The 18479-nt window shown below is 40.6% G+C and overlaps 1 protein-coding gene and 1 long non-coding RNA gene across 2 annotated transcripts; both read right to left on the bottom strand.

Moving 5' to 3' along the window:
* Window positions 1–11150: 11150 nt before the first annotated feature.
* LOC119893935 lies at window positions 11151–13598 on the bottom strand. Its single transcript, XR_005442850.1, has 3 exons — window positions 13443–13598; window positions 12302–12485; window positions 11151–11308 (listed from the first exon to the last, which is right to left on the bottom strand). It is a non-coding gene; the product is annotated as an uncharacterized LOC119893935 (long non-coding RNA).
* Window positions 13599–16202: 2604 nt separating this feature from the next.
* On the bottom strand, window positions 16203–18157 carry LOC119893592 (UPF0428 protein CXorf56 homolog). The gene has a single exon (XM_038705843.1). It carries the CDS (start codon window positions 17124–17126, stop codon window positions 16449–16451), a length of 678 nt encoding a protein of 225 aa, XP_038561771.1. The 5' UTR covers window positions 17127–18157; the 3' UTR covers window positions 16203–16448.
* Window positions 18158–18479: the final 322 nt, after the last annotated feature.

Below are 18479 nucleotides of genomic sequence, written 5' to 3'. Positions count from 1 at the left end.
CAAAAGGAAGTCCAACCAACTCTGATATTCTACTCTGGAAAATAGGACAGTGGTGTATTCTGTTGTGGCATGGTCGCTGCAGGTGATTTGATTTCATACTAAACTGTATTGTGTGTTTTACTTTACATTTCCAACAGCAGTTTCTTTCACATACATGAATACTGTAGTATGTATTATATATTACTAATATGTTTTTTGTTTAACTTTTTATTATTGAGGTCCTTTATCAAAAGGAATTTATGATACAGGGGTGAAAAACTTAACTTCATCTTGCTCAATCATAGTGGATAGCACTTTGCTACGGCTTTAAGTGGGTCAGTAAGCACAACCAGTCAAGCTTCTTTCTTTACACATTTGCTGGAAAACAAAAGCAGTGTCTGCGCCAATTTAGAAAAGTGAAGATTCAGTTCAACACATCTAATCGCATTCGCGATGTTGTCATGTAACTGCAAAAAGTGCGCGATTAAAAAAAACAGAAAAAGTGTGTGACACTCTGTGTGCGCTGACGTCTGCTCATTATCCACGGCCACGCTGGGCTCTCGCAAACCGGTAAGACTATGTGCAATCACAAAAATGATTTATGAGCAGTGTGCCAGTAACATTTATGACTACAACCTACCGTTACCCCCCCTCCCCGATCTGCCGCTAATCGTTCAAAACATAGTCGACTCGCCACCGGAACACTAAGAGAAAATGCCTGCGCTCTGGTCCCTCTGTGACAGAGACAGAGAGACATAGTCAGCAGCTTAAGTGGAAAGACCATAGACTGTATATAGAAAGGGTAAGTTCGGCCACTGAAATTATTCAGCCGAAAATAGCCAAAACAAACAAACAAAAACAAAATGCACTTTCTGTGTTCGGCCAAATACCTCAAAAGACCGAATACATTTTACGAACAATTACAAAGACATGTCGGCAGTGTGGAAGTATTCTGAAGTGTCCGAGAAAGACGTAAAAATCGCCGTTTGCAGACACTGTTCTACTGAATTGTCTTCTAGCACATCAACTCCATCTGTGGCGGACTTCTTAGAAAAGGCAACAGACGGTCTGACCCGCTTTGAGTGTTTCTGCCACTCATCTGTGAGATGGCGAAGCTAGCCGTACCTAGATTTGGAGTGCACACGTATTCAAGCCTTTATGGTATCTGAAACGGACCAGTGCGAGCTGACAGGCAGGTTAGTGACTTTATCCTGTCAGTTTCTCTCTTTACAAAGTCCTCCCTGAAGAGAGGCTAAGAAGTTTTCATGTTACGCAATACGAGAACTACATACAACATTATTTATCAAATCGGATTTAATAAATTTAGCGCGATGATACACATGTGACAACGTCCGGTTTTCAAAATAAGGTGTCTACAGTATGGAAATGAGATTAATTGGATTATATTCACAGAAAGTATAAAACATATTACATGTGTACATTAAAAGTAAATGGACCCTCTCGGGCCTCGGTCCCACCCACTATAGTCTCTCCAAATCCTGTGGGAAACACTGAGTAAAAAGCACATTTTTACTATTTAATTTATGCAGTCGTATGCAGTTTCGGCTTAGGCCAAGAATTTTCATTTCGGTGCATCCCTAGAAGAAAACAGGGAGAAGATAAGGAATGTTTGGGTTTAGCAAATTGACCATTTTAACTTTTGTTGCATCAGTGCCTTTAGTTGTTCAACATGTTCAACTTTTCACAGCCACGTGCTGGTCAGTCACTTTTCGTTTACCGACCAATCACAGCCTGGGTGGGGCAGGACATTAAAAAAAAAAGTTAGACGTGCTACAGAAAATCATTAAATGTTGAACAATATTATTATTATTATTGACAAGTAAGTACTTAGCATCAACAAATTAGAGACCAATAGAGCCTTTTGCTTGCATAAGGATTTAATGAATAAAAACAACCCACAGAAATGAACAGCTATAACTGCATTTAATATTCAACTAGTGGTAAAAAAACTATACTATATACTAAATACTATATGAAATTATGATTAATGTAGTATTTAATATATTATTGTTATACTAACAGTATACTTTTAACTAAACATTTTACTCTTTATTTAATACACTCATGTACAGTTCCTCCTCCATAGAGACTCAGCAGTAGACAGATGTACACTGAGCCTGTGCCAGGATGCCAGTGTGCCAATATTTGATCCTTCTAGCTGCCTCCTCCGTAGAGCAACTTGCTCCCCTTGCTCTCTGTTACATCTGTTTTACTAGTTATTGTTATAAATATTGTTTAAACTTGTTGAGAAATACATGTTTCAAAATGTCAGTATTTTGTGAATTTTATAAATTGTCTAAAAAAGTAGACTCATAGTACCATTTGTTCCATTATAACTGAATATTGTCCACAATAATCACTCTTTCTCCAAATCATCCAGCCCTATATTGCAGATAGATGCATGGTGTGATATTACTGGGCATAATAAAGGCTAAAACTAAAAGTCTAACTTGGTCTTGGTAAAAAGCTTAATACAATTTTTCTATTAATTAATCATTTAGGGGGGAACTAAGTTTCCCTCTCCCCCAACCTGTCATTTACCCCTCTGGTCCAGTCCACATATCGGTGGATTCTCTCCACCCACTCCCTCCCTTTCTTTTTTCTTTCTCCATTTCTGAGAATAGGTCTATATTTAACCACTCTAACCAGAGGAGAGCTCAGGTCAACACTCACTGGAGAGCTGGACTGCAAAAAGTAGGAGAATACAATAGAATCGTTGTAACAGAGGCTAAGAGATACATCTACTACAAGAGAACAGGAGATTGTATTAGTCATTGGTGATGACTGATTGTTATTCCAATAAATTGGAGGAGGGGAAATGAGACGGACATCATCTCCAGAAACACACGGGGTGGGGGGGCCTCGGGCAGCACAGGATAACTCTGCTGGGCAGATGCCTCAGCATTTTTGCTTCAACTGAAATACAACAGGAGGCAAAGATTTTCCATTGCTGTCATTTCGTTGCCAGCTGCACTTGTACTGCCAATGACTTTGCCTATACAACATTTTTGGTGCCAAATGTAAAATGACAACTTGGCTATAATTCCCATTGGTCTGAGATGCAAATGCTCTTTACTTTTCACAAAAAAAAAAAAAAAATGTATATTGTACCTCAAAATCTTTGTGCTAGAATGATATTACTACTAATAACAAAGACAGTGTAACGAACAAGAAACATTACTGTTAATACATAATGCTTAAAAAAATAAATAGATCTCAAATGTTATCTTTTTTATTGTTACTAATGTTTGTTACAAATTTTAGATACTATTTAGTCTGACATACACTGAACCCAGCATTTCATACTGACTAGACACAGCCGACACCTCAGTTCTTTCTTGCATTCATTCCCAAATGGTAAAAATAAACATAAAATAGGAAAAACATGTCTTTTTAAAGAGCCACGCTGACATATTGAGACCATGGGGGGGGGGGGGGGGCATGCCTATGTTCAACAATCATTTCAGTGCTGGGCTATAGGTGTATCTAAAGATGTACATTATCTGTTGCCCCACCCTGTATCGTGTATCCTCAGAGATCTGCAACCCACGTGAACACCCACAGGCTGCTGGCCAGACAGCCCAGAAGCTTCCACAAGAACATGGCCAAAAAAAAGGATTTTAATAATTAGAGATAAATCAGAAAATACTCCATTGCTGTTAAATTCAAATAGCGGATGTGCGTCGACAAATTAAAGCTAAACCCTGAGTAAAGAACTTAGGAAAGAGGGCTAGTCTGCGTTAAATTGAAAAGCCAATAATGGAAGTTTCTTTCCGTTTCTGTAATTTTTACAATGTGCAGATGTTATAAAAGATCAGTGGACATTTTGTAAAAATACACCCGATTTTAAGCTAAGGGACAAGAATGGCCATATTTTAGGAAATCATATAAAAATGGTGATAATGTGCGCGTGCGTCCCTTCGAATACGCATGTTAACATGTACGCATGTGCTCATTTTCTGTGCCGGCACACTCAGGCCCTCATTCCATTAGCCTCGCAGACGCCTGAATGCGATCTTATAGTATGTTCGGGAATATCAGCAAGTCGGATTTGTCACTCTTCCTATCTGGCTTCATGCTTATTAGACACCATGAGATATGGTGTGGAAAGGGGAACTGAAGACAGGGAGCCTCGCTCTCAGTGCCAGTTATCATGAAAGTGAGAGTGGGAGGCTTTCTGTCCTCATTTGCCATGACACAATGAGCCGGCCAGTGCCTAAGTGAGTGAGTGTGCATGTGTGTGAGTGTGAGAGAAACCCCACCCATCACTCCTTCATTTCCTGTGTAGCAAAATATATACGTAAAGTACTACAGCATACATACACGTGTGTATTCATAGTGAGGCAGTGATGTTTGCCTTCAATCATTAACAATCACTTTATACAATCATCATCATCGCCATGGGCGCCATACAGTGAGACTGACAATATAGTATAAGCAGAGAAGAGATGGAGAAAGAGACAAATGACAAAAACAAGTGTGACAGACAAAGCACATGCCTGTCTGTCTGTCAGTGAATGAGTGGGTGTGTGTGTGTGCATATCCAAGTGTATAGGCAATACTCACTCATGCCGAGCGCCTGCCTGCCTGCCTGGCGTTCAGACTGACAGATGAAAAGACACGATGAGACAGGAAAGAGTAAAAAAATGTTTTTCGTTTCTTTGTCTGTGCCCAGGTATCTGGGCTTTGACAGCCCAGGAGACCTGCATCGCCCCTCCGCCTCTCCATCCCTCTGTGTCGCTGTGCCAGGGCAGCAGCAGTGGCCGCCATGCTGGGGCGTGTTCCCTGTGCCCTTTCGAGCCGGCATGGCGGTCCACTTGCAGCCTTTCCCCGTTCGAAAGCAGGCCAGTGACTCTTGTGCGTGAGCTGGAGTACTGAGTGGAAGTACCACATCAAGACTCACTGGAGGTGGTTTTATTGTCAGAGGGCCGTACCAACTGAGCACTCAGACACAGGGGGGATCCACGAGAAGGAACTATGGATTCATATAGAATATCAGTTCCTACCATCAGCTGCCACCCCCACAGCCCTCATCCTCTGTCTCTCTCCCTCCTTCACTTCATCCCGGCATCTCTGCCCCCCACCCCCCCACTCATTTTCTTCCTTTTTTATCCATCTATGCATCCTTCCTTTCCTCCTCCCTCAGCTCAATGCAATTATAGTAATGGATCCCCCCCCCTTGGTTGATGGCTTCCGACATCCTGTCTTGAAACGAGGCTAATCATGCTCTTAAGGGTCATGTTTAGTTAATGAAGGGTTTGGGAGGCACGTGGTGGTGGAGGTGGGGGGTTCCTATATGCAGGCTGACGATGACAACACATACACAAAGCCGGCATGTTCATACACACTCGTGTGCTCATGGCACACACTCATTCACAAACAGACACATGCCATATAGCCGCATTCATATGTGCAGACTAGCACAGACGGGATGAAAATGCATGCGCCCACGTGCAGCCAAATCTATGCTAGACACACACATTCATTCATAAGGCCACAGAGAGACACTGTATACGCCAGCAATCGATCGCGACTGACACAGATACAGACATGCAAACACAGCACAAGGAGCCTGTGCACACACACGTCCTGTGAAGCTATGTCAGTAGTGTTCGTCTATCTCAGCAGATGCTCTGGGCTTAGCCAACTGCATCTGCTGCCGAACGCATGCCATCACTGCCGAGAGATGTGTGTCAATGGGAGTGGGAGAAAAAGAGGAAAAATCAGAGAGGAAAGAAGGGGAAGTAAAAGAGAAAAGGAGAGTAATCAGAGGGACCAGCTGAACGAGGGTAAGGTTATGAAAAGGAGAGAGAGCAAGCCCGGGCAGAGAAAGATGGAACAGTGTGAAAAGTGAGACGAGGACACAGAGACAGAAATAAATTGCAGCCAGTCGCCATTTTTATACCGAGCACAGCTCTCCGCCTTCCATTTCTACAATTTTTTTGTCCATTGTTGTCATTTGATTGCCACCTACATTTCCTGATTTTCTTTCGGCCTCTCTCTCTACATATTTCTCTTTATCAACCTCCTTTGTTAACCACTGGATACATTATTTTATGACAGACAAAAAAATACCGACCCACAGCAGAACAAACGCAAAACTGGCAGAACACAGAACAAAGATTTAATTGTAAAGACGTCTGCTATGTGGTAACAATTCTGTATACAGATGTGTTGGTAGCATAGACATATAAAGAGGATGACGTGACAGCTCCACAAAAGTGAAGCCAATCGCCCCCTAGTGGCCGGCTGTAGTACAGGTCATAAACCCAGCCTCCTCTATTTTTGCAGATGGGACATGGGTCGAACAAAGAACCCCCCGCCCCATCAATATATGGAAAATTATTAACAAGTTGATGTCACATAACTAGCCACTCCTACATCCATCAAGCCATAAATCCCATAGATCTAGGACTCTGTGTCAATATTGCCTTCTGTTGTAAGATCCTCACTAATTTGAGTTCAGCCGTACACACAGACACATTAACACACCAATTCCCGCACTACGTTTGTGTGTGTGTTCCACGCAGCAACCGCAGAGGCATTTATCAGCTCACTCAGGCGAAACACACACACATTTATTGACACACACAGAAAGCTTTTTCGCATTTTCTCTGTCTATCAACCTCCAGTACTCCCCCAATCCCAAGGCCTTGCATCATTTAAAGCTAAATTCAACCACTAAAATATGATTAGAGGTGCAACAATACTGGTGCATCTCAACAGACTTCTCATACACCTAGAAGCTAGAGATGATAATCTCCCATATTTGCAATAAAATGTTTAGATTCTGATCATTTCTTTGGGGATTACCCAGATGTCTATAGTACATTTTCTACTCTAAATTTCCATCTATTACAGATCTAACATACTTTCATGTGTCAAAAAGCCACGAACATCATCAGACTCAAGCGACTTTGTGCGCTCCTTCATAGCAACTACAAAGCCAGAGTGCATTTGTTTCCACTGGTGATATGAAAGTTTTAATCAACTTTTTCCCCACTTTACTTTAACACAAAAGTTTGATACCCACATGTGAGAACATGACTGCCACCTATACTGATAAAAGCAAATAACTTAAATTAGGAAGTAAAATAAACAAAATTAGTTAAAAATTAATAAATTATAGGCTGTCTCGTAAAACTGTCTTGTAAAAGTGTGAGAGGGGATTACCTAAATACAATAACTTATAACTAATACAAAAACAGGAGATCTACATAAATAAGCAGAATATTCAGTATACGTCATGCTCTCAGTCTCAAACAGCGCTTAACCGTGTCATGTGACATGCTTCAGTAAGAACAAATATCACTGGGACCACTAAAGAAAACTGCAGATGAGCATTTAATATCCAGGAATATTGACTACACTGCAGGAGGACCCTGAACTATAAATGAAAACAAGAGCTGATTTATATTTTGTTGAATTTTAAACAACTTGCTTTGTTAATTGTGTAAATGAACACATTAGCTTTTATGTTGCATTTGATTCACTGTTGAAAAGGGCACCTCTGTTTAAAATAAAATATGCATCAACCTGATCACTGTCATTTTCTAAAATCATCTAGAATTATTAGAACTTTTAAAATATGTCTCGTTTGCTTGGTACATGCACTTGGTACACATACATGTGTGTGCACGTGATCAGGATGGTACCCCGTCTGCCTCATTGATGACTGATTGCAAAAAAAAAAACCTGGATACAGCATGTGAATTTCCTTTGATATCTAACATTTAACTACTAGAGCAATGCCTTCATAGTGTATTGAATCTTAGAAAACAGAGTATTTGTGTTACAATTACTGCAATACACTGCTTGTATTTACTGAAACTTGCCTTCTGTCCTACACGTAGCATGTCAATCGTCTATCTTATATCTCCACACCACTCACTATAAACTCTTTTTACCTCAGAGTACTTGGTGACAATGTGACTGCATCCCAAAAGAAAACTAAATGGAGATCTGTAAGAAGGCTGCAGTGTAGCTTGGTGTTGATCAGGTTTCTTTCAGTGGTCTTACTTTCAAACAAAACATATAAAAACAAGCTTTTCCTGTTTTGTTATTTCTTGCTGAACGGGCCTCCTGAGTCTGATTCATTTTTTTGCCTCCTTGTCATCGAGCCAAATCACTCACAAGTAGTCAACTTTTTGTCTCATGAGCTCGATTAAAAGAGAATTCCCAACATGGTAGCAGCTTACCTCTGTTATTGGCCAGCTAGTCAAATACACTAAGATAGCCCAGAAAACTAAAAACTCCTGTACTTTGTAAGGCATGTGTTCGAGGTAGATAAAATATTAGAAACACCTTTCAGTAATATATTCTATGTAGTTGTTATTGTGTTTACGGCTGAATGAGCCACTAAGAAAAACCTTGGAAAACTGTTATATACTGAACAAAATGGGCCTTAAGATGAATGCCAATTCAATGCAACTGTCTCTGCAGAGTTTCCTTTTATTCTCACCACCTTCCTGGAATTTGGTTGTTCAAATGGAGCTGTGGTGTTTGTAACCCAGCAGAGAGCTATTCTACTGAAGGACGCACTGCACATTTGTTCTGAAATGAAACTTTGTTATGTACTGTCTTCTTGTAAACCAATAAGGGGAAAACAGAAAGAGCAGAGAGTGTGTGTGTGTGTGTGTGTGTGTGTGTGTGTGTGTGTGTGTGTGTGTGTGTGTGTGTGCCCTCACATTGCCAGAAGCTAAGTGCTCTTCCAGTCAGTAAGTCAAACCCGACCAGGCTAGCATACATCCGACTGTCCAAGACAAATGAACGATACAGATAAAAAAAGACAAGTAAATGTAAAAGAATGAACAGAGATGGGGTTAGAAAAAAAGAGAGAAATTGAGAGTGAGACATGGTGATGGAGAGAGATGAATGATCAGCTGTAGACAGATGATTAAGCAGGGTAGAAAAGAGGAATGAAGAGAAAGAGAAACAGATGAAGCTCAGGGAAATGCAGCAACTTCTCTGAACCAGAAGAAGACCGAGGGTAAGCTGAGGATGAGACAGGTATAAAGGAAAGCAGATTCAAGTGGATGGAAAAGGTAAAAATGGGACGCAGATCCTTGTTGAATCGTTGCTGCGCCGCTGACAGTTCGGTTGAAGATTCAGGGTGTGTTACGCTAGCCTCATTGAGGCTTAGGAATTTCAAACTTCCGTTTTTGAGACATAATTTGCAGGGAATATCTGGCGAACATCATCTGTAGGTAATTAACATTACTTACATACCTTGGCCGAAAAAAACTGATGTGAAAGTGTCAGTCAAACATTGTTGAGGACCAAACAACCGCACCGAGACCGCTTGAAAAGGTGGGTTTCAGACTATGTTCTGGAGGCTGATCAGAAACCAAACCTAAAACCCAACATTAGGGGAAACTGGGGACTGTTGCAACACTTTCTGCATTTCTTTCAGTTACTCATAGACTATTTGGATAAGACCAACCAAATTGTTATATTAAACTTACATCGGTCTGCTAATTACCCTTACAATTTAAAGAAGATTACATATAACATATCGTTTACAATATGTATTTGAATTGAAGAAGTCTGATGTTGCGACTGACCCCCAACCCTGGGAACAGTTAGGGTGATCTGGGACAGTTGCAGATGGTTAAAAATACATTCAATTTAACTAACTTTGCCTTTTGTCTCCATAAGAAAAATGTTAAGTTAAATTTCCTTGGGGGAGTATCCCCAAACCCCACACCAAATACATGCACTAAGGAAGCTTAAGAAGGCCAAATTCCTGTGCCAAGTTCTTGTCAGCTTTTACAGAGGAGCAAAAGAAAGCAGGAGCATCCTGACTGGAAACAGCACAAACTGGCATTGGATGTGCACTGCCCAGGACTGGAGGGCTCTGCAGCAGGTGATTGAAACTGCTCAGAAGATCTTTAGTACCCATCTCCCGAGCATCAGTGATACTGGTGAGGTGAGGTGCCTACGCAGAGCCCAAAGAATACTAAAGGACAGTACCCACCCAGCCACAGCCTGTTCACCCTGCTGCCTTCTGGGAAGAGATATAGAAGTTTCTGCTGTCACACCACCAGACAGCAGAGCAGCTTTTTTCCCCCCAAGCTATCAGACTCCTAAAATTATAATTCATCCTCAGCCCTGCTCCACTGAATACAGTTTATTTCTGTTTTATAATTGCTTCTGTATTACTGTATATTGTCTGCTATGCAGGAGAAGGGAGAGACAAACTCAATTTCACTTTACAAGCTGTTAAAATAAATCTACCTTTTAAGTCTTCTACAAACTTAGGGAAAACACTGAAATTATAATTATTCCAAAGTGCATGAATACAGCTCATACACAATTTGACATGCATCACTGATGCTGAAAGAAATTTGAAGGGAAAAACTGATTGTTATAAATGACTATAAAAGTAACTTTTTGTAAAGAGTGTATTTTGTTCCTTTTATATTCAAATCATAACATCCATGGCAGAAGTAATTACAAAAAATTAATGAAAACACTTAATGCACAAAAATGAGCATCTCTCCTACAGGTTTTCCAAGGAAATTTGGCCCCACCCTAGTTGACGGCGAGTGAGAGGCGTCTCACAACTGCCTTACTAGTGCCTCTAGCTGTACATTACTGTACAAGACGCCTCATTTTTGTCCTGTCTCTACTTGTTAGTCATTATTTACAACATTCTGCCGATTTGCAGTGTAATAATACTAATAATATGCTAATAATCAGTTATTTCTTGGTGAGCTCTTTGTGACACCAAAGAACACAAGTATGCACATCAGATGCATTACACTGCTGGATAAACTTCTGTCAGTCACAGGAACATGATTTACCCACATGGGTCCTGACAATGCAGGATGACAATCGTCAAAACTGTCCAATCAATGAGTAACTGCACTTATCAATCAGTCGGTATAACTTCATGTTTACTCCTCTTGGTTCGTTGGTCAACGGTCATTGTGAACAAGACCAGAACTAAAATTAAACAATGTATAATTTTTTTCGCAGTGGTCCGAACCAAATGAACCGAACTACAGGAATGAAAGCACCCTGATGAGAAAAACCCACATTATATTTGAAACAATATTAATTGTAACTGTGTCTTTATGCATTTCACAAAAAACACTCACTGATGGAGTCTTTCTCTAGCAAAACAGTCTGTAAGTGACAGCAAAGCTAGCAGCTAGCTGGATGCATGGCCTATTAGGTCATTCATACCTGTATGTCAGTGTCTTTGACCGGCTCCAAGGGCTCAAAAGTGGTGGCAGCACTTAGACTTTCCAACCTCTGAGAAATGTGGAAGATGTCTAAACCTCTGGAACCAAGAAGGATTGACCTGAGAGTAAGACAGAGCGGTGGTAAGAATGCATCCATGTAATGGCAGGACTAAAGTGAGAGCAAGACTGACAATGAACTTGTTTGCTTCACCACCACTAGAGGGCACAAGAGGCTTTGCTACTATTCCACTGGTTTAATATTCATGTCAAGACAACTCAAACCAATTACACAGAGTTCATGTTAAGGCATTTGAGGAAAATTAAACCAAGTATAAAATAAATGGTATTTAGAAAAGACTGAATCTGTTAAACAAGACAACAATGAAACCTCATCTTACATATTTCTTAAAACAAGAAGTCTGTATAATAGTGCGCAGATGGGTCACAGGGGGATCAGTGAGTATTACTCAGTGTTGATACGTTTTACATTTCATCAACAATTTAGGGCTGAACAATTAATCGACCACAGACTTAAGAAAACATCTTTGTTTAGTACTAAAGACCCTTGCAGAAATCACACCATAATCATTTAAATATTTTTTTCATTGGAAATTAGAATAATTATGTAAAAAGGATCACTGCCTCCAACATTGCAAATTGAAATATCAGTCAAAATAATAATTGCAATTAGATATTTTTTCAAAATCATTTAGCCCTATAACAATTTGGCAGTTAACTGTACTAAATAATATATTATCAATGGCCACTTTAAGATTCTATATATTACATGTTAAATGTCAAAATCAAAAAGGTGTGAGCTTCAGACATGCTGGACAGAACTATAAAAAGGGATATAGTTGGATTTCCACAGTTAGGAGATGGCTATTCAATCTGGAAAGCATTATATTAAATGTGATCCCCTGACAAAAATCGAATTTTAAACACATGAACATCAAACAAAGAAACAAGAGCACATCAAAGCGGCAGGCAAGGAATAAGTAAAATGACAGACAACTGTTTATGGATTTGTATTACAGTCAGTTTAGGTTTTGTGAGCACAATACAGGAACATATGGGACTGTGCAAGATGACCATGTGTGCATAGGACATACGCTTTTACATCTGCAGCATCTTGCGAGGTGCGGGTCAGGGTGCGGGATCGAAGTCTCTCCCCCGCCTGCTGGATCTCCTGGAGGTTCCTCTCAAACATGCGGCAGCTCTGACACTGCTTCTGTCTCGGCAGCTAGCTGCTCTGCCTGCTGCAGCAGCTCCCCGAAACCTTCTGCATCCATACCTCTAGACGCAGAGAGGAATAGTGATTAAATGAATGAACGCAATGATATTTAAGCTTCACCATCAATACTGGGTGGACAGTGTTTTATGGATCCTACCCCAAACTTCACCACAAGTATTTGTATCATTGGCTTGGGAAAGGGCAAAACTGTTGATCCTACTAGGTATGACAAGTGCATTTTTTTTAAAAAGCACAATAAATAAACACAGCCAAAAAAATTATGTTAGGCTTCGAAAATATACTGTGTACCAAGTATCTGCTGATGTTTGTGGGTTGTAGACATTAAGCATTCAGGAAAGACTGCAGGAAGGATATGTAACTATGTAAACAGCCTCATATTCAAACTAAAAGTTAGCACTCGAACCAAGGTCAAAGCTGCAGTTGACTTCTAAAACGCTGGATGTATTGTATACTGTGAGACCAGAGATGTAGAACATGTACATGGACACATCAGAAACAAAACCCTTCACTTAGGATAACATGAAATATTGATTAACCCATGTTCATATCTAAATCTAAAGAGTGAACAGTGAAGATACTATAGCCTGGAGTTTATAGGACATACAGGTACCATAACATATTTTGACAGCTGACGTAAACAGGATGACACCTTAAGCGCGCGCATGGAGTGCCGTGGTTGTCAGATTAGCTTAGCGTCAGCACAATGCTAACACCCTGGCTAGCTAGTTTAGAAACTTGTGACAACAGCGAGACACAGTTTCAACAGTCGAGAAGGGCAAATTACATACCAGAGTTACAACTACCTCGATTTTAAACACGTTTCCTCTCAGACCTAGCTTTGTTAGTACGCATTAGTTAACTTTATGTCCAAATGTATGGCGCTCAGCGGTTAGCCAGCAGGCTACATGGCTAACGGTTAGCCTTCTCTCGCATGCTCGCAGTTGCATGAACCTAAACATCTTTGATTGGACACTGTTGCAGGCAGACATGCCTCATACCTGTTGTGTAGGGCAGACGTAAGTATGGTCCTGTCTGTATTCCTCTGGTGAATGCGTTTACACTTATTACCTCTTGTTCAGTTTTGCTCACGCATGAAAGTATATTATTTGCCCCGGCACTTCTGGGGTCGATGCTGATTGGACGATATGCCGGATGTCACACTTGCTCGCCTCCTTCAAGATGTAACAAACCCCGCTGCTCTGCCAGCTGGACGGGAGGACTTGGAGAAACAGGTCCAACATTAAACTGTAAAGTTACTTATGAAAACACAGCCCGATGTTAAACCTAAAATCATGTCAGTCAACAGGAACAGACGCATGACACAGTCCAGATTTGCTGAACAAAACATTTCTCATTTCTGTGGTTTGATGCAAGGTCGAGATTGCATTCACTTACATTCACACTTTATTTTTGCAAGGGAATCCAACTGTTTCCGTTTTAAATGTTTGGGGCAGCAACACTGCATTACAGGCTACTCCTCTAGGGTTAACTAGGTCACGTGGAATAACAGCTTTAAAGCACCAAAAACATTGGGTTTTAATTTCTCTAATATCATGTAATATAGCATACTACACTATTTTTCTCCGGTCACAAAGATTGATTTTTTTTTCTTAAATAGACTTTCTTAAGTGTCATTTGAAAGTCTAGCTATGTGAAACATTTGCTTGTGAAAATAAGCCTACATAAAACATAGGTCATGTATCTCTCTGTATAAACTGTCGGTCAGTAGTTTTCTTTGATGAGTGACTAGATTTATATACCTCTCGAATTTCTCCAAATGCTTCTCATATTTATGTGTATTTCATTTGAAAGATGCCATTGTTATTACCACTGGAAATGTTTTATTAAAAATATACTTTAATGTCTACCTCTAATAACTACCTCTACTCAATATTTCTTCATAAACTTATCTTACCTCTAATAACACCTTCTACTTAACATTTCTTCTTAAACTTATAATATAGTACCCTAGCATCTCACCTTTATAATAACAACTCTTCCATCCACTGAATGCTGCGACTTTTAGATTTTTATCAAACACACTTTCCACTCTAACATCAACTTGATTTCCAGTCACTGCGTCACTCCTGAAATATTTTTTTCTCTAGACTGGGCTAGATGTCTTTGCTGAACAACTAGGTCAGATATGAATTTACAAAATGCTTAAGTCCTTTGCTCTTTAGCCCTTGCTGTTGGCTGATGAGAGGAAACTACTGACTGTAGCTTTAATCATAAAGCCTAGGTGGTTGATGAACTGCAGTTTCCAGGCTACAGTCTGTTGCTTGGTTAGGACAGATCTGGTCATATGGAGTGAAAACTCCCAGAGCAACGCCATTATATAATACAGCATGTCCAATTGTTTTCTCTGTTATACAGCACAGACAGAGCATCACAACCGTGCTCCAAATGAACTAAATATGTCCTCTACATGCCTGCCAAACAAAAGTGACCTAATTCTCTGTGGATGTTTCATAATAAAACTTTACCGGTGACAAAAACATGTCACAATTAATAAGTGATCTTGCTCTTTTCACAAGTCACAGGCCAAATTGATAACATCAGTAATAACTTCATTCTATTTTAGGGAACTGGAATTGTGCATGATGACTCACCAGTCACTAGACATTTAAATGGGACTGAGCCATCTCTAACGTTACTAGTACTATAGTTCCACCTGGGCCTTTTCTGTCTTGACAATTTAAAATCTCAAAAGAGAAAAAAATAGTACTGTCAGGACCGTTTGGCCTTTAAAACAGCGCATTGATGGGTTTGAACTGTGTTTTTGGAGAACTGACTTTCAGTTTTTATGAGAAATGACTTTTACCTACTTATTTTAGTGTTTTGCTGCAATATGCACTGAAATCACTGTAAGCTGTAGTTGCATTTGTGTGTAACCATTAACCATTTTCAACAAAGTTCTGTTCCTCACGAGAGAAAGAAAAGCCTACATCTGCAGCCCTAAATACTTAGAATTTTAGATCAGCTGTGGCGGAGTTCTGGTCCAGTCTACAAAACACATTGTTCTCCTAATTTGTCCTGTACGTTTGTGACCCACATTAAGGTTCTGACCTGCCAGTTAGGCGCCGACCTACATTCACCCATATTCTTGATCACGAATCACTGACAGAAAACCTCAAACGTCTGTCTCATACTGTACACATTATAAATATTACAAATAGTAAATATTAATCCTCTTATTACAGTTAACTGTAAATTGACGTCGTATGCAATTTTATAAAGATTGATTGCTGAATTTTATTTCACTTCAGATCCTAATTGAAAATATGTCTCTTTTATAAAAAAAATGATGTTAGCAAACCTTTAGTAAATTCAGAATCATTATAACATAGCTTCAGCTGCTGCTGTCTACGTAAAAACTTTAACGATGGCTCTGTTCTGGTCAGGTCTCCCAGTGAGCTGTGACAGTGTGACAAAGAACCAGCATGAACCAGGACGCTGAAACTGAGAGAAGCTGCAGGTCTTCACATTTGAGGATGGAACCTGAGAAAGTTTGGCATTTTTTTTCTTGATAAATTACTTCAATGATTGACTGAATCTATTAACTATTGCCGATTATTTTTTGACAGTCACTTCAGCTTGAGTAGGTTCACATACAAATTCCCTTTAGAATAGTCTCACTGATTAATCTGTCATCATTGACATTTTAAGAAGGTGCACCACACACATTTTCAAAACCTCATTTTCAGCACCTGAAGACTGCCCGACACCACGGTGAAAATCACACCAAGACAAAACGCTTTGAAAAAAATACCAAACAGGTTCATTTGGTCTTTTAATTGTTGTACAAAATAACATTTTAAACTAATTTAAAGCACTACAACATCACCATCTTAATAGGCAACACAAATCACCAGTCTTATACTGATATGTCCAAATACTGCCCTCCATGTACTGGAGTGCTGTTTCGCCACAGAAAAACTACTGGGCATGAGGATCTTCAGAGGATTACATTGTGTCACAGCGTGTCCCTCATTGAGACTCTTCTATTTGAACTGATTATCAATAAGGGTGCCCTTCATCTTCGCCTTCTTGGCCTCCAGCTCGGCCAGCTCTTGCAGCCTCCTCTTGCTCATGCCCTTCCTCTCCAGCTGCTTCTCGATCACTTTGGCGTTTTGGGCGTACGAGTCCGCCACCTCCCGGGCCTCGATCTCCTCCTCCTCCTCGTCGATGGTGGAGACTGTGACAGAGCTGAACTTGCCCATGTCTTTGGTCCGCTTGGTCATCATCACGCGGACTTTCTTGGGAGCCTCCGGCTGCTTCTGGCTGTAGACGCTGGTGTTGCCGAAACCCTGCCCGAACTTGACCACCGCTCCGTCCACGATGAAGGTGGCCGGATTGTTCTTCTCCTGGTGCTGGTAGAAGAGCAGCAAGCCGCACTTGCCGCACTTCTTGCGGTACTGTCTCTCGATGCCCTCGGCTCTCTTGATGTACGCGTTTTCGTCCACCTCTACGTTGCAGAACTTGTGGGCATGTTTGGCCCCGTCGATCACCCTGGCTCGGTCCCTGGGCCTCATGGGCAGCTTCTCCAGCTGGCAGTCCAACACCAAAACCATCTGACCGCACAGGCAGTAGTAGACATGAAGAGGCTTTTCTCCGTCGTCATACTCCTCTCTGTCTCTGGTGTCCGAGCACACGACACTTCTAGACACGACCTTCGGCATGTTGAGCCACTTAAATGTCTTATAAAACAGGACCGTCTAGTGCAATGCTATTGTTGAAACGCCATGGCGACAAAAGCACTGGGCGGAATTCTTCCTGAACACAGAAACAACGCAACACTTCCGGTGTACGTCACTGTTCCTACCAGAAACAAGTGCTCCCTTTTTGTTCCGCATGGTTAGAAAGTTCCGCGGAGGCCAAGTTCAAAATAAAGCCAGGGAGTTTATTTATTATACAGCACAAGGTTGTATAACGAAAAGAAAGTTTGTAGTCCTTTATGCTACACAAGCTAACAGATAATTAAAGTTATATTAAAATATGGTGACAATACAATATAATGTATAAAATACAATAGAACAATAAATAGGCTCCAGGTATTTATTTAGTCTACATAGGCCTATACACTCCACAGACCATTCCATAGAGCATTTTATGAATTTGCGTCTGGGGTGAATGTCAACAGCATGATAATGTGGCTGTGTTTTCATCTTCACATAAAAAGTTTGACTTTTGTGTGCGTCTGTTGTGAATGTGTTTGAGCACCAAGCATCATTGATGTAAAAGACAGAGTCAGCCTCCTTTCATCTCGCCGTAGAAGTTGGTGGTGATAGCGCAATGGACAAAACACATGCCTTTGGTGTCAGAGACCCGGGTTCAATTGTGCTTTGGATAAAACTGTCACCTAAATTGAATAAATGTAATGTCACTCGTGATCAATAGATCAAATTCCATAAGGGGCCCTAATTCGTGTATGATGGCCCAAGATAAATGAGGTGTCACATGTTAAAATATTCCATAGCTTATATTTTTGGACAAGCAGTTTAACCGGAAGTAGGCCCAGCCGACAAACCAAAACTTGCTACCACCGACACATTTCTGCTCTAACAAATGACCCTTTGTTTTGAAATTTGGGTTGATGGAGGAAAAATACCAGCTTTCGTCTTACCACAATATGCCTACTGAAGCGCATAGGGCCTATTCTCAGTTCAACTGAGGGTTCTTTAACATGCTTGAGTTTGCCCTTCAGTTGTCCCCTTACTGAAATCAGGAGCCAACACTGCAACATAATACATGGACTTGGGTTTCAGCTTTGTAAGCCTACTGCCCCCCTTTCAGATCAGTGGTTTAAAACTTTCCACATCAAGGACCCCTAAACTCACAAATTAGACCACAGACCCCCCATTATGATGGCTTTTATGTTTTTTATTAAATATAAACCTTTGACCTAGTAGTTATTTTACTTACAGATGGAATAACCAAAATTGTACTTCCTGGTGGTCACCCCAAGAACCGTCAAGGACCTCTGGGGGTCTCTAGACTCCACTTTGAGAGCCATTGTGTTAGACTTTACACTG

This window comes from Micropterus salmoides, unplaced genomic scaffold (genome assembly GCF_014851395.1).
Source record: "Micropterus salmoides isolate LMB-PRFRI ecotype aquatic unplaced genomic scaffold, ASM1485139v1 Ms_hic_scaffold_8, whole genome shotgun sequence".
NCBI classification, from domain to species: domain Eukaryota; kingdom Metazoa; phylum Chordata; class Actinopteri; order Centrarchiformes; family Centrarchidae; genus Micropterus; species Micropterus salmoides.
Note: the sequence above shows the minus strand (reverse complement) of the source record. Positions and strands in the feature narration are given on the sequence as shown.

Bases quoted from the DNA above. Each gene is read 5' to 3' on its own strand.
- LOC119893592 (XM_038705843.1), bottom strand. From the start codon at position 17,126: ATGCCGAAGGTCGTGTCTAGAAGTGTCGTGTGCTCGGACACCAGAGAC.